Below are 21,625 nucleotides of genomic sequence, written 5' to 3'. Positions count from 1 at the left end.
TATGCTCTCTCGCTCTCCATATATATATATATATATATATATATATATATATATATATATATATGATAATTCTTGATAATGTAGTAAGATCGAATAAGGAAACTGAGATTTCAAAAGGGTGAGAGTTAATATTAAATTCAAAATAAGCCTAGAAGTGGGATCACTGGGTCAAATGGTAGTTTCATTTTTAAATTCTTGAGGACACTCCATACTGTCTTCCACAGTGGCTGCACCAGTCTGCATTCCCACCAGCAGTGCAAGAGGGTTCCTTTTTCTCCGCATCCTTGCCAGCACTTGTTGTTTGTTGATTTGTTGATGATAGCCATTCTGACAGGTGTGAGATGGTACCTCATTGCCATTTTGATTTACATCTCTCCCATGATTAGTGACTTTGAACATGTTTTTATAAGTCTCTTGGCCTTCGGTATGCCCTCTTTCAAAAATTGTCTATTTAGGTCCTTTGCCCATTTTTTTTTACTGATTGTTTATCTTCCTTTTGTTAAGTTGTATGAGTTCCCTGTAAATGTTGGAGATGAAACCCTTTTCGGTGATAACATTGACAAATATGGTCTTGCATGAAGTGGACTTTCTTGTTGTTTTGTTGATGGTTTCTTTTGCTGTGCAGAAGGTTTTTATTTTGATGTAGTCCCATTTGTTTATTTTCTCCTTAGTTTCCATTGTCCTAGGAGCTGTATCTAAAAAGATATTGCTATGAAAAATGTCTGCTATTTTTTTGCCTATGGCTTCTTCTAAGATTTTCATGGTTTCCCATCTTACATTTAAGTCCTTTATCCATTTTGAGTTTACTTTTGTGTATGGTGTAAGTTGGTGGTCCAGTTTCATTTGTTTGCATGTATCTGTCCAATTTTCCCAACACCATTTATTGAAGAGACTGTTTTGACTCCTTGTATGTTTTTGCCTCCTTTGTCAAATATTAGTTGATCATAATGGCTTGGGTTGATTTCTGGGTTCTTTGTTCTGTTCTCTTCATCTAAATGTCTGTTCTTGTGCCAGTACCAGACAGTATTGAGAACAGTGGCTCTATAATATAGCTTGATATCTGGTATTGTGATCAGAAACGTCAATCAAAAAGGATACATGCACCCCTATGTTCATAGCAGCACAATTTACAATAGCTTAGATTTGGAAACTGCCTAAGTGCCCATCAGCAGATGAGTGGGTTAAAAAAAACTGTGGTACATCTACTCAATGGAATACTACTCTCCTGTAAAAATGAAGGAACTCCTACTATTCTCAACAGCATGGACGGACCTGGAGAGCATTATGCTAAGTGAAATAAGCTGGTCAGACAAAGATAAATATCACATGATCTCACTCATTTATGGAATATAATAAACAACATAAACTGATGAACAAAAATAGAGCCAGAGGAAAAAATATTTTAGAATATAATAGAAGTTACTCTGTTTTGTGCAGATTTTTAATGTTTCCTATAATTTTTGTGATATATGATATTAGTACATTTTTGGTTATATTATAATATTTTTTTCTTGAAATGTTAATGTTTATTGCATGATAATGGATAATTATTTTGTATCTATAATCTGGTAATAGATTTATTTTGTATATTGTAAAAATATATATTAAAACTAACTAACTAACTAACTAACTAAATAAATAAATTTCACGTAAACCATCCTCACTGTTATTTTCTCCCATAAAAAGGGAAAATTGAAGTTACCATGAAATTATCACAAAAATCCTATATTATCAAATATAAAGACTAGAAGAAGTCATTCAAGCTAACATTTTCAGTGTACAAATATAGAGGAACTTGAGGACCAGTGCACAGATTCATGCATGGGTGGGGTCCCTCAGCCTGGCCTGCACCCTCTCGCAATCCAGGACCCCTCAGGGGGATGTCAGACTGCCAGTGTTTGGCCCGAGGGATGTAGCATTGCCAAAGCGGCAGGTGGCCAGGGAGGAGTCCCAGCCGGGGCAGGGCGCAGCTCCACTGCTGCTCATCCTGGCCCTGCTGTGCCTGCTACTGCTGCCACTGCCGCCCAGTAGCACTACTTCAGAGGTGGGAGAGGCTCCCGCCACCACAGCTGTGCTTGTCAGCAGTGAGCCTGGCTTCTGGCTGAGTGGTACTCCCTCTGTGGGAACGCCCTGACCACCAGGGTCAGCTCCTGCATTGAGTGTCTGCCCCCTGATGGTCAGTGCATGTCATAGCGAACGGTTGACCGGTCATTCCGGTCATTCCAGTCATTTGGTAATAAAGGTCACTTAGGCTTTTATATATATAAATGGAGTCCAGAAGGTTTAGGTGACTTGCCCAAGACCCTAGAAATAATAATGGCAGTTCCAAATCTGTTGTAATGTTTTCATGCCTCTAATGATGCTCTTTTTCGTTACTACTAAATATTTAGAACAGGCTTTCCATATGTTTTGGAACACATATATGTATCCCATACTTAAGTTTTGTTAATATCAAAGATTTTACAATGTCTTTCTTCGTGCTTTTAAAAAAATTACTTATTGATTTTAGAGAGAGAGAAACATCAAATTTTGTTGTTTCACTTATTTATGCATCCATTAGTTGACTCTTGTATGTGACTGGGGATCGAACACACAACCTTGGCATATCAGGACAAAGCTCTAACCAACTGAGTTACTAGCCAGGGCCTTCATGATTTTTCATTGCAGACATAATGATTTTATTTTAAATTATATAAACAATTAAAATTGCAAGGTGAAATGAAGAATTATTTGATTTAGAAATCATGGCCACAATGCTTTCTTTTCAGACAGTTGTGTGCTGGTAAATATTTAACTGGCTGGGCCTTAGGCTGGGAGTGGATCTCTGATCTGTAGTTTTTGCTGATTTCCATTGTGTAAACACTCCCACCATGGCTTATTTCAAGCCACCAACATGAGATCTTCAATGTGAAGTTAGGAGTTGACACACACAGTTCCTGCTTAGAAGCTGGTACAAGTTATTTCAAGCACATCACTGCTTTCAGATCCCAAAAATATATATTAAAACTAACTAACTAATTAAATGATAGACTGGGGATCCAATTCAGGATATTTTTATCTCACTTGGGTCCTGATTTTCATTTTATGTACTTGTACACACACTCACACATACATTTGACTCCTGAATTTCATGTTTTTATCTGTATTCTCTTTAAACCCATATCCTTTTGTACTACTTGAAGTTATAGATGTTGCTCATAGGAGGATACAAACCTTAACATTAACCAGTACATTTCAGGAGAAAAATAAAAGGAATTTTCTGACAACATGTAGAAGATTTGGGTAAAATTCGCCTGCCTTTAACCTTGACTTGAGGTCCTAAATGATATGACATACTTCCTTTAGGGACATCCTTTATCCATATATCACACTCCTACTCACTCCTTCAAGGAATGAAGTTGTAGCAAAACAATGCCATTTAAAGTAGAAATCTTGAAATATAAATTATAAACTTCTGGTGTAATGTTTTAGAGGACGGAAACATCTTGTATTTATTTAAATTTTTTCTGGAACACAATTTAGACTTTCTGCAATCTTCCTAGTCAGAGGTGATTAACAACCAATTTTAGAACACCAACAATTGCACAATGTTAATGTTTAATTAGCAAAAGGGAAGCACCTGTAGTGTGGAGGAAGAGACTCCAAGATTAGACTATACACATTCAGGTTGTAACAAAAGAGAAATTAAGTGAACATACTATTTATCTTCAGGGAAAATATAGTTGCTAAATTGTTAGCCCCAACTCCTGGGAAGTACAAGCAATAAGTAATATTTTGCATGTAATTTTCATTGCTGGCTTTTAACCAATAAATTCCAATGGGGAATGTGTGAGTTTTCCTGTCCTTTCAGCACAAAGGCAGGCTTGTTTGTGCTTGGGACGATTAGACAGATCTAGCACACCTTCAGTTTAATGTCATGCTTTGTACTTGGCATGTTAGCTCTCACTCCCTTCCCAAAAATGATTTGCCCCTTACCCTCAACAATTTCTGTCCTTCATCAGCCTTCCTGTGTTCAAATGAAAGATATTATTCTAAATTATTTTTAACACCTTTCTTTTGCTGCTACTTTCAGATTTATAATTATCATTTTACTAAAGGATAAAAAGACTTAATATGATAATTCTTGGCAGGAAGCCTAAGGTGAAACCTTGTTGTATTTAATGTATAAATTATAATGTGTGCAGTTGTGAAAATGGGTTTGCAAAATGCTCGTGTATCCACATAATTTAAAGGAAACTGTAAGAGAGTTTGTACTCTTCAGAGACTAATATTCATTGAAAAACCTCATAATATGTTATATCTGAAGGATAAATGAATAGTGTAAGTTAAATGCAACCAGTAACTTTCTGGAAGACAGGAAGAGAAAGGATACAATAGCCTCTCAGCAAGGGCTTAGGAAAATGCAAAACCCCTTCCTTCCTCACTTACTTTGAAGCTTATTTAGAATGATTAATTTTCCTGTAGTTTAATGTAAATTGAGAATTAAATAGAAACTGTGTTACCTTGCTGACCTCGCTTCCCCAGGTTTCAAACTAAACTTGTGGATAGCTTTCCTAACCAAGTGCATTTCAATTAGAATCAATCCATTCATTTAAATAGGAAACTAAAGGAAAATATTTTTCAGTTTTTATATCTTCCTAATTTTCAAAAAAAGTTTTATTTCTAAATTTAGATTGCAAGAATATTCAGTGTGCTTCCTTCCTTCCTGTTGCACTAATTGGTAACCCTGTCACCTGTTAATTTTGGTATTTTAAACAAGTTATGGGAGACTTCAGGAGAAAATCAATATATTTGGGTCTTTTTTCTACCTCTAAAATGCCAAAGGAATCTTACAAAAGTGCACCTTATGAGTATCCTGGCAAAAATGTTCAAAATAATTATCTTAACCTTCCCTTCCTCTTTCCCTCCCTCCCTTCCTCCCTCCTTCCCTTCCTTTCTTCCTTCCTTCCTTCCTTCCTTCCTTCCTTCCTTCCTTCCTTCCTTCCTTCCTTCCTTCCTTCCTTCCTTCCTTCCTTCTTGATGTTTTGTTTGTACCAAGAACTGTTAGTCACATTAAATAAGATATAGTCCCTGCCAACAAGAAATTGAGAGTCTGGACATATAGCTATATTCTATTTACATTTAGTTTTTGCAATAGGCAGAATAGGGCACACTGCTTCCTTTACCATGGTGCTGAGATGGATTTCATTTACATTTTTACAATACCTAAAAGGATGAAAGTGCTGTGCACATGTAGAAAATGCCTTGTTGCTCTGAAGCTGGAAGGAGGGTTAGAGTAGGGTCATCCCTAGCTCTATCATGAGGTGGATTTTTCATTGCTTTCAGTACACTCCATCAATGGGGTTAAACTACCAAAAGTGTTTAAGAACTTCAAATACTCTGTCATTTTGACCTCGCTAAATATTATTTTGTCTCAAAAAGGAGATATGCAAATTACATTGACTGTATTTTTTACCATTAAAGAAAATATACTAGTATGTTATAGTTATGGGGGAATGTGCCATTATTTTAGGAAAATATTCTTTTTTTATAGGAAGAGTTTATTCACATTGGGTGAGGGGAAGATAGAGGGAAATAGGAAAATAATCTTTGTCAGATGTTTACTTAAATACAGTAAAGTGAAAAAATGTTTTTGATTAATTGAATGTTGGAAGTAATAGTGTTTTTTATTTGGAACAGCTAAAAAGGGTAATAAAAGAGCTTTAGGGACACCTCTGTAAAAAACATTATCAAAGAAATTGTATGGTGCAACACACCATTACTATACAAATTGAAAATCTATTTAAAATTGGAAAATTCTGCTCAAAGATGCTTACAAATTGGTTGTTTCTTTCTCCTTCTTTTTATTTATTTATTTTTTAAAATATATTTTATTGATTTTTTACAGAGAGGAAGGGAGAGGGATAGAGAGCTAGAAGCATCGATGAGAGAGAAACATCGATCAGCTGCCTCCTGCACACCCCCTACCGGGGATGTGCCCGCAACCAATGTACATGCCCTTGACCGGAATAGAACCTGGGACCCCTCAGTCCGCAGGCCGACTCTCTATCCACTGAGCCAAACCGGTTTTGGCTCTTTCTCCTTCTTGTACATTATTTTATTATGGAGGATTTTAGAAAGATGAGTTTGCAATTTCTCATAATTTCTTGAATCAAATAACTTTGGTGCTCATTTAGCATATGATGAAACTGAAGCATAGAGAGGTTGAGTTTCATATCACAGATGAAATCAATGATACAGATAAATTCAGAGTTTCTGAGTTCACAGTCCCTGATGGCCTTTTGAATTGTGTGGCCTTGTGGAAACCATTAATTTAGGAAGAAAAATAACTTTTTGGAAAATCATGCTAATATGTATCAATGCTCCAGTGCAAACATGTCAAACTTGTGGCCCGTGTGTCACATGCGGACCACAATGAATATTTTTGTGGCCCAGCCAATATAACGGTATATAAGAAAAATTTTAATAAAAATTTTGTAACTTAATTTTTACAATATCCTGTTATACATATTATTAATAATGAACTACAATGTTCACTAATGACTGATTACTGTAATTGTGTTGCATTCATTTCCTTTACAAGCCTTACGCGCAGGCGCACCATTTCTGTCCACTAATACTATCAGCGAATATTTTAGCAACTGATTGCCACATCATTAGTCTTGTACTGACTTGTTTGGTGTGTGCAGCAGGAAATATTTCACTTTTGGAGAAAAAGAAAAATAGGTTTATCTGTGTTACACTTATTTGTGCAATTATTCAGTGTCTGGTAAGTTAATGTTCAAGAAAAATATGAATTTTTATTAAAATGTTCTATTATTTTATGTTAATGATGACTCATTTATTTCAGCCCTTTGTCTCTATTGAAATAAATCTACGTTTCTATGAAAATTGAAGCTTTTGTTTTTTTGTGGCCCACATAAACTTAAACCTTGTTTATATGGCCTGTGTTAGCCTTTGAGTTTGACATGCTTGCTCCAGTGTCTCAAGTTTTACCTGTGATACATGAATCTACCCAAATTTACCTGACTTCAAAATGAAAGTGAGGGAGACCTGGGATCCTTGTGAAACTATCCAGTTGCTCATAAACATATCTACTGCCATGGCAATCTTAAAGATATTCATGCTCACTTGTTAAAGTCTAGCAACTTATTCATGATTATGCCACAATCAGTGACAAAAACATTAGAATTTAGTTCTCTATTTCCTAGTCAACTGCTATGATCTATTCTGACTTGGATGAAAATTATCTTTATTATTAAAAAGCAGGAAAGAAATGTGGGGCAAAGTTTTTTATTTTTTTGGGGGGGGAGTGTTGCCTAAAAATTGTTTTGCAGGTAAAGTAAGGAATGGAGAAGGGAAAATGAGAAAGAAATCTGTATGTAAAAATGTATTGCTTGTATATGGTTATGTTCAGAAAAAATAGAATTTTAAAATTAAAATGTAAAGTTTCAACTCTTGAATTCAGCCTTAGAAGTAAGGACTTCTCAGGTTATAAATTAGGTATATAGTAGGAGATGGTTAGGAGAGTTGATAATTCTTTTAGTACTAACATCCAAATGAATGCAACCGTGCACATGTAAACTATAGGATCTATCTCTGATATATAGTGACATTCAAAATGGTTTCAAACAAAATAGAAACAGACTCATAGATACAGAGATAAGACTGGGTGGGTGTTGCAGGGCTGTGTAAAAAAGGTGAAGGAACTAAGCAAGAAAAAACAACATTAACACAAACAGTATGGTAATTACCAGAAAGAAAGGGGCAGTAGGGTTAGGTAGAAGAGGGTAAAGGGGGAAATATATGATGATGGAAGGAGACTTGACTTTGGGTGGAGAATACAATACAATATACGGGTGATGTATTATGGAATTGTACACTTGAAACCTATATAATTTTATTAACCAATATCACCCCAATAAATTCAATAAAAATTAAAAAAAAATCATTTGAGTGGAAATTATAATTCTATTAATAACTGTAACCACAGTAACAATACTCTCTTACATTTGTGAAGTAATTTTATAGGATTGTGGTAAAACACATATAACATAAAATGTACCATCTTAACCATTTAAGTAATTTATTTTTTAATTGTGTTAAAATACATGTAACAAAATTTATCATCTACCATTTAAAACCTATATGATTTTATTAACCAATGTCACCCCAACTAATTTAAAAAATTAGAATCTATATCATTTTTAAAATATATTTTTATTGATTTCAAAGAGGAAGGGAGAGCGAGATAGAAACATCAATGATGAGAGAGAATCATTGATTGGCTGTTCTTGTATGGCCCACACTGGAGATTGAGCCCGCAACTGGAGCCCACAACCTGGTCATATGTCTTGACCAGGAATGGAATGTCACCTCCTGGTTCATAGGTCAACTGTCAACCACTGAGGCAAACAGGCGGGCAGAACTTATACCATTTTATTTTTTTTTAATTTCTTTATTGATTAAGGTATTACATATGTGTCCTTATACCCCCATTATCCCCCCAAACCCCCACCTCCACTCATGCCCTCACCCCCCTGTTGTCTGTATCGATTGGTTAGGCTTATATGCATGCATACAAGTCCTTTGGTTGATCTCTCCCCTTTACCCCCACCCTCCCCTACCTTCAACAAAAACAGATCCAGAGAAGCATCGATCAGACAGTCAAACCTCAGAGGGAAGGCAGAATCTATACCATTTTAAGTGTATAGTTCATTAATGTTAATTATATTCACATTGTTTTTCAACAGATTTCCAGACCTTGTTATCTTGTAAAACTGAAACTATACCCACTGAAAAACTAACCATTTTCCCTTGCCCCAGCCCCTGGTAAACACATCTCTACTTTCTATGAGTTTCTATGAGTTTAACTACTCTAAATACATTATATAAGTAGAATCATATAGTATTTCTATTTTTGTGACTGCCTTATTTCATTTAGCATAATGTCCTTAAGATTCATCCATGTTCTAGTATGTGTCATAATTTCCTTCCTTTTAAGCTATATAACACTTTACCTTTCAAACCAGTGTTCATATATATAGACAAATAATCTATATACAACTACAGATGAGACTAGTGCTATGATATTATGCACTCATTTTGATTTTTAGGGTGATTTTCCATGGAACTAATGTAGCAATTTAACTTAAAAGATAAGCTAAAATTGATAGATGAGAAATTGGAAAATTATATATACTTTGAAGTAAATGAATTACCTACATTTGGCCACAAATGTAACCTAGTTATAATTACCAGATTCATATATTATTTCATTTACATCTCTAATATTAAAGTGAGAAAACACATCTAGAATATGTTATATAATTTGCCTGACATCACACAGATCAACAATGGCAAAAGTACTATACTAGTTTTCTATTGTGCAACCAATTGCCTCAAATTTAGCAACTTAAAACAACACCCATTTCTTTTCCCACAGTTCTATAAATTAGAAGTCTGTAGGGGCTTGACTGGGTTCTCAGAGTCTTACAAGACTAATGTCAAGGTACAAGTCAGGCTGGACTTTGATCTGAAAGCTCTATGGAAGACTGCTCAGAAGCTCATTAAAGTTGTTGGCAGAACCTAGTTTATTTCAGTTGTAGGTCTTATATCAGCACAGAGTTGCTTTTGGTTTCTAGAAACCACCTGTATCCTTGACACACATTCCCTTCCATTTTAAATCAGCAATGATGCACACCAAATATCTAAGATTGTTTCTTTTTTTTATTGTCTAAAGTTTTACATATATCTCTTTTTTCTCCAATTGACCCCCCCCCCAGCTATTCCCACCCCAGGCAAACCACCACCACCCCAGTGTCTGTGTCCATTAGTTATGCTAATATGCATGCATACAAGTCCTTTGGTTGCTCTCTAACCACCCACCCTACCATTTGTCTCTAGATCGATCTATTCTTGTTCATCAAATTATGTTGATCATTATATCCCACATATGAGTGAGATCATGTGATATTTATCTTTCTTTAACTGGCTTATTTCACTTAGCATAAAGTTCTCCAGGTCCATCCATCATGCTGTTGCAAATGATAAAAATTGTTTAAAGTGGTTTTATTTTAATATTAGTTGCTACTATTTATCCATGTAGAGCAAAACTTTTAAAAAAGATCTTAAGTCAGCATGGAAAATGTCTTCTGTATTTTTTAAATTTATATTTTATTGTTGACTGTATTACACAAATCCCCAATTAAACCTCCCTTTGCACCTCGACCCAGACCTTGCCCCACCCCAGACCTTCATCTCACCAATTGAATGTGTGCTCTCAGACTGTATCCCTAAACATAGAGGTTAATAGTGATTGATTTCCTAAATGTCTTGCTTAACTACTAAGCTCTCTTGAGTTATAATATTAATACCCTGCTCCTGCGTTTTCTGATTGACATTCAAACTTGAACTGTTAACTATAGAGATCATTATGGGACTATATACAGACTGACAATTATCAATGGGACTTCATTTGCCATACACGAAAAGCAGTATTTAAGCTAGTTGTAACAAGCTCCCTAATGCTTGTACTAAAATGCCCTTTGTGCTAAAGAAAGCTTTTGCTATGATACAAAGCAGAAGTCAGTGGCCTTACGGAAAAATAGCATCAGTTTCAGCAGGTTATACTGAAGCCTTCCTAAGGCAGGAAACTTAGCAAGATGTTTCCCCAGGAACCCTAATACCTTAAATATATTTCATGAAGAAAATGGTCTAGGGTCAAATATCATGGATAGCAGATAATGAATTGACTCACCTAGCTGGAGTAGAAGACTCATTTAAGAAATAATTGGAGAAAAGGGAAGAAATGTATTAAGGCAGATATCTAGACTAAGGCATTTAGATTTTATTGTATAATATGCAGTCAGGAAATATTGAAGGTTCTAGAGCAAAAGATGACATAATGAAAGAATTTTTTCTCCAAAATTCATAGCACAGTTTACATAGAATGGATTGGAACAATGAAGCCACCTTTTTAAAATAACTTGGATATGAAGTGATGAGGACCTGAATTAGGGTGCTAGACAGAAGGATAAAGATGGAAATTTACAACATATATCACACGAACAAAAACATTAAAGATGAAGATGAAAAGAGAGAATGAGGGAGAATCAAAATTATCCTCAAGTTTATAGTTTTGGTAACTGAAAGCATGTCTGTATTGCTGGCAAAGCAAGAGAAGGGAGGTGTGGAGAGTGGGATTTGGGAAGGCATATGTTGAATTTGAGATGTCAGTAGGCTACATCCAAAATAATGGATAACTTCTTATCCATTCCCTTAACATTAGAAGTTTTGCACGGTGATATACTCTTTGAATTTAAGAATGCCTTTATTTTCAAACATGTGTCTGACAGTAATATGATACACCTTAGAATGGCAAATATTTATTTAATTTGATTTATGTAAGATTTACTAAAGTGCATTAATTAACTGATGCTAATACAAATTACACAAGCAGAGCAAAAAGAGGCTGCTAAGAATCCCACTCATTGGTCAGCATGTCTTTTATATAATCTGTTAATTATACTAGGAATTGTATTAGAATTCAATTTATGACAAGGAGAGATCTTGTTTAAAGGTCCTAACACCAGCCTAGAGCACATTTAATTTAAATAGGGAGCAGAGTCAAGTAAATGAAGTGTAAAATTGCTTCACAGTTATACTTTCTATCAAGTGAGTAGTCAACCCTTAAATTGTTTATTATATCAGATTTCTTTTTTATTGAAGGAAAAACAGAAATTCAGTGTTAGCAAGGAAATTAAACATGACAATTTAAAATAATAGCTCTACTATTTTTATATGTGATAAAATACATACTAAGAAAATATTAAAATTATCAGTTAACATGTTACTGGAAAGTTTCAATTTTTCAAAGAGATGTAACTTTTAAATATGTGTTCACTAGATGATAATAAAATAAAACTAATAAAATAAGAATATTAAAACCAAAATAAAATCTATAAATAATTCAATTCATTACAATTATAATATTAGTGCATAAAACTGAATTGTTCTACATGATCCTTGACATTGTAATGTGTGACCCATTAATAAGTAGAGGATTATCTTCATCCTCTGAACACCCTATGTTAAAGATAATCTCCTTAACTTCCCTAGCTGTAAGTGAATGCTGGTGTTGATACTTTTAATATATCCAAATTTAAGTTTTGGATGTGCATATAGGGACTGAAGTATGGAGTAAATAGTAATGGAAAATAATGACCTTGCCTCCAGTGTGTTTTTTGTTCCTTGTATTGATAGCTACTAGAGACATGATGAACCACATTTTAAGTTCACATGAACCAAGGGCTGATTGACGCCCAGTTTAACATAAGCACCATTTTATGAGAGTTTCCATAGTGACCAAGTTCCAGTTATCAGCTTGAACAATTTCATATATGATTAATGTTAATTGCCCATTTTGCATGGATGACTTCTGGGTTTCTGAATTGGTTGCTACTGCCTTTGATCTGGTTGGGAATACAATCCAGTGCAATAGTTAGAAAAGTGATCAGTTTTCCAACACTGAGAGAAGATGGATTCAGGTTGCTGTGAGGTCAGAGTTTCTTTCTCTTTATAAACACTAAAAGGTCAAGTAGAGTTTAACTACCATTGGCATCCTTGAAATGTTGTAATAAATGCCAGACCTAAGAGGTTATTATTAATCCACGATGCAATTAAGAGATTTACCATTCTTTCAAAAAGATTCTCATTTAACTTAACAACACATTTAAAGTGTAGCATTTTTACAGTCAAGTAAACAATTCCTTCAAAGCTAGTGTTATTTGTTATTTTCATGGCTTTTAATGTAATCCAAAAAATGACACATTCAGGGACCATCCCAAGGGATTTTAAATATCAGTGATAGCTCTGAAAAGTAAACCCAAGGTCATTATTAACAGCCCACTTCAGAAATCCAACTGCAGTGGTCTTTACAAGTTGTTGCTAATATCCATTTAACTGCCACTATATCTTCAGCAATTTGTTTAGTTTGTCCCAGAATGTTACAAGTGTTTCTTTAAAGAATTTTAAGCCAACCTTTCATTAAAGAGGATGGCATGACTTGTGATTCCTCACTAAATCATGTGTGACCATATGATTTATATTAACTATCTTGAAGCCTCATGACATCATTAATGAATTTACTAACAATATATTTTTCTTTAAAACAACAAAATCACTCACCTTACTAAATTATTTACTCCTTAATTCATATATAAATGACTAATGACAGGAAATAAAATTTCCAACAGTCAAATGTCATAATATTAATGAGCAAAATATCAGCTATTACAGCTTCAAATAAATATATCATAGAATGTGTCATATCCTATTGACAAGAGAAGACCCACTGAATTTCCCTCTTAGGGAACTGCCAACTCTACAAAGTGTATAAATGGCAAGGTAGCACTTTATAATTCACGTCAACTGCGTAAATATGAAATGCTATGGATATACTATATTTCAAGTTGGATTATTCTTTAATCTCAGGAAACTGAGCTATTTCATTTCTTCTAAAGAAGTTTGCAGAAAGAAGGGTAAAATACATACCAAAGTAAATTTTGTTAAAAGATAACCTGGACCCAGAGAAAATAATGATTCTTTGGAAGAATATTTAACTAAACTACCCATAAATGTTACACACAGTGTTGATTCTATAAAGCTGAATGTCTCAAAGATTTAGCTGAATTATTTAATTAAAATTTTGCTATTTCATGGGGTTGTGTTTTTCTTGTACTTTAACAATTTTTGTTTGTGGTGTTATGGGTGATACATCCACTGAGCCATTTGGGTGGCAAATTTTAAAAAGAGGCCTATTTTATTTTACAGAGTACAAATAACCTTGTAATTAAACTGAAAACAAATAATTGCCAACAAGCAATTATCATTTAATTAAAGAGTAATTACATGGCTATTTATACTCTATAAAATAAAACATTACTGAAATCAGTAATGCAATCAATATTTTAGCAGAAACAGGATGCTGCAATGATGGAGTTTTCAGCCCATGCTAATTAAATTGTCATCTAAAAAACAGTTTTCTGGTTAAATCACCACATGTTTATTTGTCTTGATTAATATGTAAATATATGCCTAATGTTAATAGAGCTCTTAAAGATAGGAAGTATGGCAGGATTATCAATCAAGAAGACCTTTACCAACATTCTATGGAGCTCTTTTTTTTTATTCAAACACAGTAAATTCTTTAATGATATACAGTTCATAATATTCGTCTTGTCAGCTACAGAGGTTTTATTTATTTTTATTTTATTAATAAATATTTATTGTTCAGATTATTACAGGTGTTCCTCTTTTCCCCCCCATACTTCACCTCCACCTGATTTCCCACCCCACCCATGCCCTCACCCCCCACCACTGTCTTTATCCATAGGTGTAAGACCTTTGTCCATTCTCTTCTCACACCCTTCAGACCCCCTTCTGAGAGTTGTCAGTCCACTCCCTTTCTAGGTCCCTAATTCCATTATATTCACCAGTCCATTCTGTTCTTCAGAATTTTTATTCACTTGATTTTTAGATTCACTCATTGGTAGGTATGTATTTGATGTCTTTTTGTTGTTCATAATTTTTATCTTTACCTTTTTATTCTTCTTCCTATTCTTAAAGAATACCCTTCAGCATTTCATGTAATCCTGGTTTGGTGGTGATGAACTCCTTTAGCTTTTTCTTATCTGTGAAGCTCTTTATCTGACCTTCAATTCTGAATGATAGCTTTGCTGGGTAGAGTAATCTTGGTTGTAGGTTCTTGCTGTTCATCACTTTGAATATTTCTTGCCACTCCCTTCTGGCCTGCATAGTTTCTGTTGAGAAATTAGCTGACAGTCATATGGGTGCTCCTTTGTAGGTAACTAACTGTTTTTCTCTTGCTGCTTTCAAGATTCTCTCTTTGTCTTTTGCCCTTGGCATTTTGATTATGATGTGTCTTGGTGTGGTCCTCTTTGGATTCCTCTTGTTTGGGGTTCTGTGCGCTTCCTGAACCTGTAAGTCTATTTCTTTCACCAGGTGGGGAAAGTTTTCTGTCATTATTTCTTCTAATAGGTTTTCAATATTCTGCTCTCTCTCTTCTTCTGGCACCCCCAAAATTCGGATGTTGGTATGCTTAAAGTTGTCCCAGAGGCTCCTTACATTATCTTCATATTTTTGGATTTTTTTTCTTTTTGGTTGGGTGTTTTTGGTTTCCTCATATTTTTTGTTTTCTCTGGTTGGGTGTCTTTGTTTCCTCATATTTCAGATCTTTGGTTTGTTTCTTGGGGTATATTGATCTACAGTTGAGTTTCTGTATATTCTTTATTTCAGACAGTGTATGCTTAATTTCTGACTGGTCCTTTTCCACTTTTTTGTCATTCTCATTGAGTTCCTTGAAGTCCTCATCAAGTTTCTCTGCAGTTTTTAGAAGATTCTTGAGTAACCTTATAAATGTGGTTTTGAACTCTATATCATCCCGTAGTTTACTTTCCTCCATTTTTTTCATTCGTGACATGTTTCTGTGCCTCCACATTTTGGTTGCTTCCCTGTGTTGATGGAGCAGCTTTGTGTTGTAGATGAACTATAGGGCCAGTAGCTCATCCTCCCCAATCACCTGAGGTGGACGGTCTTGGTGTACCCCTTTCTGAGCTGAGTGCAAAGTCTTGGTGTAGTTAAGCCTTGGTTGCTGTTGGTACCCTGGGAGGAATTGTCCTCCAGGCCAATTGGCTGTGGGGACCCGCTGTGTTTATAACTGCTGCACTGGAGACATGCTTCTGGTGCAGGACTTGTTTCAATGGGGCTTTGGTGCTCTCTGAGTCTGCCTCCTGACTGTGTCACTTATGGATGTGAGGAGTTGAGATCTGTGTCTCACACTGACCACTAGGTTCACCGGCTTCTGCATCTCCAATGGGGTGCAGGTCAACTACTGTCTGAGGCCACCCTGTAGGAGCTACAGGATAATTCCAGTCTTCTCCTCCCTGCTTGGGATTTGGAGATTTTGGAGCTGTCTGTACTGGTTGCTAGGTTAAGCGGCACTCCATTCATATGCAAAAGCCGCTGCTTGGAGTTTGGGTGAGTTTGTAGGTTTTGCGGGGCTGGGTCTCAGGGCATCACGAGGCTAGGGCATGGTAAACAGCAATGGCTGGGAGCCAGCCTTCCCGCATTTCCAACTGCGACCCAGCGTCTCACACCCCAGCGCTGCAAACAATTATTCCTCCGCACAGCTCTGCAAGCAAGCCACCCTCACTTTCCAACCGGATGGCAAACAGTCCAGAGACAGAGAGGCATCGAGGATGCTTCTCCCTGTAGGAGTTTGGGTCCTGCGCGTTTCCCTTTCGGTTTGAAGAAAGCAACGCCCCCTGCCAGCTGGGATCCGCCACCAGCCCGTATCTCACATGCGCACCCTGGTACCTCAGCTTTTCAGCATTTGTGTACTGAACGCTCTTCTCTGTTTCCATCTAGTTGTGGAGCTTCCTTTCAGCCAGCCCTCCTGTGGCTCTGGGTGATAGAGGTTTTGTCTTTTAGTTGTAGCTTTGAAATTGTTGTGCATGGCCGCAGGTTAGGTGTTTACATACGCCGCCATTTTGGGTTCTCTCTCTATGCAGCTCTTTATAGTCTTGTGTTCTTTGAAAGGAAATGCAAGAAATGTAGTGCTAGGAATATCTTACTACAGAGGATCATTATGTCTAAAAGTAAAAATAAAACCATCTTACATTAGTATGGAGCTCTTTCACAAACTTGATTCTAATTAACTTATTCTAGAGGCCCGAGTCTTCTTGTAAACATGGAGGCATCCGAATGTGAATTTTGCTCACTAATAAATTTAAACAAGTTTGGAAGTGTATATCACACAATCATACTCACTAAAGAGTTAATCATACATTTTAAAGAACAGGTCAAACACAAATCTTTATCACTAGACGATAAGCTCCTCAAAGGCAGAAGCTGTTCTATATCCTTACAATATATCAAACAACAGACCAAATCCCTTAACCTTGTCAAGCTTACATTTTAACCTTTGTGACCTTCATACCTAGTCCTAACACCGGACTCATACTGAATGGGTACCTAGTGCATGTTCATTTACTGGATGATTGAATTAGTAATGTTATTACTGTATATGTGTAACTCCAAGGATTTTTAGTCCTTGAGCAGGTGTTGAAGCTTGTGGGACCTCTCACACATGAGATAGTGGTATCTACCCTTTAAACTTGTATATAGTCACATTTGAGTGGATCATATTTTGAAGGTTTTATAATGGCTATAGAATCCAAGACTTAAAAGTGGTTATTTGATGAGTATATAATGCAACTAGCTTGAGATTCATGTGGTCAAAGAGAGTAGAGCAATGTAACGAATATTTGGAAGTTGTAGCAGCAGTGAGATAATATTTCCTGTCATTATTAATGAACTGATTTAATTAACCATTTACTGGATCCTACTGTGTGCTAGCATTATAAAAATTGCTCAGGATACAGTGACAAAACCAGAAATATGTGCTGCCTTCATGGGACTTACATTCTAGTTGGGAAGGCTCACAATTGTACCAACATAAAAAAAATTATACACTAAGAAGAATGTTAAGATGGAGAATATGGTTAATGGCATATACAGTAAATACAATGAAGCCATTTGTGACCTAACTCATGAATTTTCCAATATATATCTGCTGGTGGAAAGTTTGACCAATTTTTTCAAATATGGATATGTAAGGTAGAACCACCAAACTAAGGGGCCTCCAATGCTTCTCAAGCCTGTCAGCTTAATGGAAATGAGTAATGTCAAACAGTGGACCAAGAAATTTGGAAGAGAACGATTTAAACCGTATAGCTTTCAAAGTGTACTGTCAATGGCTGGATCAAAATGTGGACGTAGAGGGAGCACCAGGCTGCTTACTTCTGGATATAGCCCAACTGAAAGTGATCATGAGCATGAAGACAGCACTGAAATGTTTACAGTGAAAGAGAAACTAGCTGGACTTGAATGAATTTAGTAGGTTCAAGTTCTGACAAGTAGAAAGACACAAAAAAGAACTTAAAAAGTGCAGATTTGGTGAAGATTATTTAAAAACCTAACATGCCTTCTTCTAATGACTGGATGTTCCCTGATTAATATTGTTGAGTGATTTTGGAATTCTTTAGGGTACTTTAAGTAAATAGCATATTCCTCTCATCACTAGTCTCTAAAAGAGTTAGGGAACCATAAAACAGAGCAAGGGCAAACAAGATAACAACACTGAATTAAAGAAAATAAATTATGGCCCAAAATCAAATAGAAAGAGGGAGAAGAGAGTCAGTTTATAAAATTGAAACATTAAATGAGAAAAACAGACTCTTTTGCTATACTTGTATACAATATTGATGTACAATGAAAGAAAATAACACCAGCAGTATATGAAAAATGAACTGGGTAATAGTACGTCTGTGTAAGGTTTCTAGAAGTTGTCTTCATTTAAAATCAGAGTTTGTCTTACATTGATTGAGTATTTTGCTACTGCAAAATTGATAGAATGAGATTCAAATTAAAATTCTTTATGAACCAAAAGTCATTTTTGGAAATGCTCTCTATCTGAACCTCATACGTTTTTGTGACTTGGGTTATTTAATGTAATATTTTGTGGCATTTTATCAAAAGAGCTCTTATTCAGTGTTGCAAACTGAATTTCTACTAAAAAACTACAGCAATATCTTAGGCAACATTAGAAAGTAATATTTGAAATATATTGGGTGACTTGAGAATGACTTGATCCTATGAAGAAACTTATGTGTCTCTTCATTATAGTGACAGCTTCCAAATGATGTAATCAGTATACTGACTGTATTAGGGTACGAGATGAAGGCCAGGTACTGATTTTCTATTTCGTTATTTTATGGATTAACATTTGCTACTGCAATTCCTGAACTGTTCACACAGGGTGAAGAATGTGCAAATGGAATAGATTAGGTTAATGTTATAAGTTTAGCCTCAACTCATCAGTTAAAACCACCAATCAACTTGTGAAAGAAGACAGCCTAGATTGCAAAGGTGGTAGCTTTTGCTAGTACAGCCACTCTAAGAGAGTGCACTGCTAGTTATACAGCCTGGTTTAAAAAGTTGAGGGGAAAACACTCTACTGAGAGTGGGGGTCTTTTGTTCCTTGTGTGCTCTGGCAGCTGTGGAAATGCTAATAAACATCAGTTCTTATTCTATATTTATCAACTCTTTACCCCTCACCTCTGGCATGCTGGACAGAGACTTAATCACTTCACATTCTGTACAATTTTAATTCTGTGAGTTACTAGCTCAGATCTCAGTACCATGTATTAATACCAGGGATCAAGTGTAGATTTAACAGCAGGGGGTAACTGGGTTTCTCATAACAGGTAAACTGTATTGCAAAGTGCTAACTTATAAATGGATTCTAAAATAGAAATTGGTCTTTTATAGTTTAAATGTTTGCCATATGTTGGGAAATTTAGAGAAGGAAAATACTGGTCTTTTTGTAATCAATGAACATAGTCTTTAATATAAAATTCTATCAATCTCACCAATTAAGATTTAGGAGTCAAATGTAGTAAGCAATTGTATTTGCAAAAAGTGGACATTTTACAACTGATCTTTGTTTGTCTGTTTTTCAACAGTTCAAGGCCTGGCAGGCCTCCTAAACGTTCTTTGGGAGTGTTGCAGGACAATGCTCGTCTTCTGCCACATTCAGTTCCAGGACTCTTATCACCAGGACTTATCAGTCCCACAGGTAATAAAATCCATCCTATGATCTGCCTTGTCTCTTTATGCTGTTCAACATTTGAAATAAACTAATATTGATCTAACCACTTTGTCTTTCGGAGCTATTCAAGATTTACTAAAGGTTATGTTATTGAATTTTTTTGAGTATTCATGTAAACAGTTTTGTTACTCTAGTGACTCAAATCAAATGGATATAACTTTAAAAAAACTAATTATTTCACTGCAGAAAATCACTTTTAAAACTTTATTTTGTGTATGCATGATTATGCGTGTTGGAGAAGTAGTTTAGGGGAGGTACACTGGCCAAACTAGCATTGTCTCAAATCCTCCTAGGATTTGATGCAGCACACATGCTTACTTATATGTCTCAGTAAAATTCTTTGTTTGCTTGTTTTCAAGGGTTCTGAGCATGTGAATCTTGTACAAGATATTACTCCAGGTTAAAAAGTAGAAAGAAATGCATCTCTGGTATAGAAACCTTATGGTTAGAAAAGAAGAAAGTGCAAGGTGTCATTGTCTTAAATCATAATCCAATGTTTTTCATTTAACACTGCGCTAAACAGTGCTCCCATAAAAATATCTCATAAATTAGCATTGAACTTTTTTGATTTTCTAAACAATAACCTAAAAGTATACAAAACACATAAGCTTAATATTTATTTAATTGAAACTTTAAAATTATTAAAGTTGTGTGGTAGAAACTGAATTTAATAACAACGAGATCTTTATAAATTAAATGATACAATTTTTTTTAATTTAATAAATCTTTCTTGTTCAGATTATTACAATTGTTCCTCTTTTCCCCCCCAAAGCTCCGCTCCACCTGGTTCTCACCCCACCCTCTGCCCTTCCCCCCCTCCACTGTCCTCATCCATAGGTGTACGCTTTTTGTCCAGTCTCTTCCTGAAACCCCCACACCCCTTTTCCCCCCGAGAATTGTTAGTACACTCCCTTTCTATGCCCCTGATTCTATTATATTCACCCATTTATTCTGTTCATCAGATTTTTTATTCACTTGATTTTTAGATTCACTTGTTGATAGACATGTATTTGTTGTTCATACTTTTTATCTTTACCTTTTTCTTCTTCTTCCTCTTCTTAAAGAATACCTTTCAGCATTTCATATAATACTGGTTTGGTGGTGATGAACTCCTTTAGCTTTTTCTTATCTGTGAAGCTCTTTATCTGACCTTCAATTCTGTATGATAGCTTTGTTGGGTAGAGTAATCTTGGTTGTAGGTTCTTGCTATTCATCACTTTGAATAATCTTGCCACTCCCATCTGGCCTGCATAGTTTCTGTTGAGAAATCAGCTGACAGTCGTATGGGTACTCCCTTGTAGGTAATTAACTGTTTTTCTCTTGCTGCTTTTAATATTCTCTCTTTGTCTTTTGCTCTTGGCATTTTAATTATGATGTGTCTTGTTGTGGTCCTCTTTGGATTCTTTTTGTTTGGGGTTCTGTGTGCTTCCTGGACTTGTAAGTCTATTTCTTTCACCAGGTGGGGGAAGTTTTTGGTCATTATTTCTTCAAATAGGTTTTCAGTATCTTGCTCTTTCTCTTCTTCTGGCACCCCCATAATTCTGATGTTGGTACGCTTGAGGTTGTTCCAGTGGCTTCTTACACTATCTTCAACTTTTTGGATTCCTTTTTCATTTTGCTTTTCTGGCTGAGTGTTTTTTGCTTCTTTGTATTTCAAATCTTTGACTTGATTCTTGTGGTCCTCTAGTCTGCTATTAGGTCTCTTTATATTTTTTATTTCAGTCAGTGTACGTTTAATTTCTAGTTGGTCCTTTTTCATATCCTTGAGGGTCTCACTAAATTTATCGACCTTTTCTAGGAAATTCTTGAAAAACCTTATAACCATGGTTTTGAACTCTATATCCAGTTGTTTGTTTCCCTCCATTTCTTTCA

The 21,625-nt window shown here is 35.5% G+C and overlaps 1 protein-coding gene across 1 annotated transcript in view; it reads left to right on the top strand.

Moving 5' to 3' along the window:
* DACH2 (dachshund family transcription factor 2) overlaps positions 1-21,625 on the top strand; it is an 829,176-nt gene that overhangs the window by 341,877 nt on the left and 465,674 nt on the right. The window contains exon 3 of the mRNA XM_054720954.1: positions 19,608-19,720. Within this exon, the coding sequence (XP_054576929.1) occupies positions 19,608-19,720 (113 nt within the window). The remainder of the gene's footprint in view (positions 1-19,607; positions 19,721-21,625) is intronic.

This window comes from Eptesicus fuscus, chromosome 1 (assembly GCF_027574615.1).
Source record: "Eptesicus fuscus isolate TK198812 chromosome 1, DD_ASM_mEF_20220401, whole genome shotgun sequence".
NCBI lineage: Eukaryota > Metazoa > Chordata > Mammalia > Chiroptera > Vespertilionidae > Eptesicus > Eptesicus fuscus.
The sequence above is the reverse complement of the archived record's forward strand: the minus strand, read 5'-3'. Positions and strand labels throughout refer to the sequence as shown.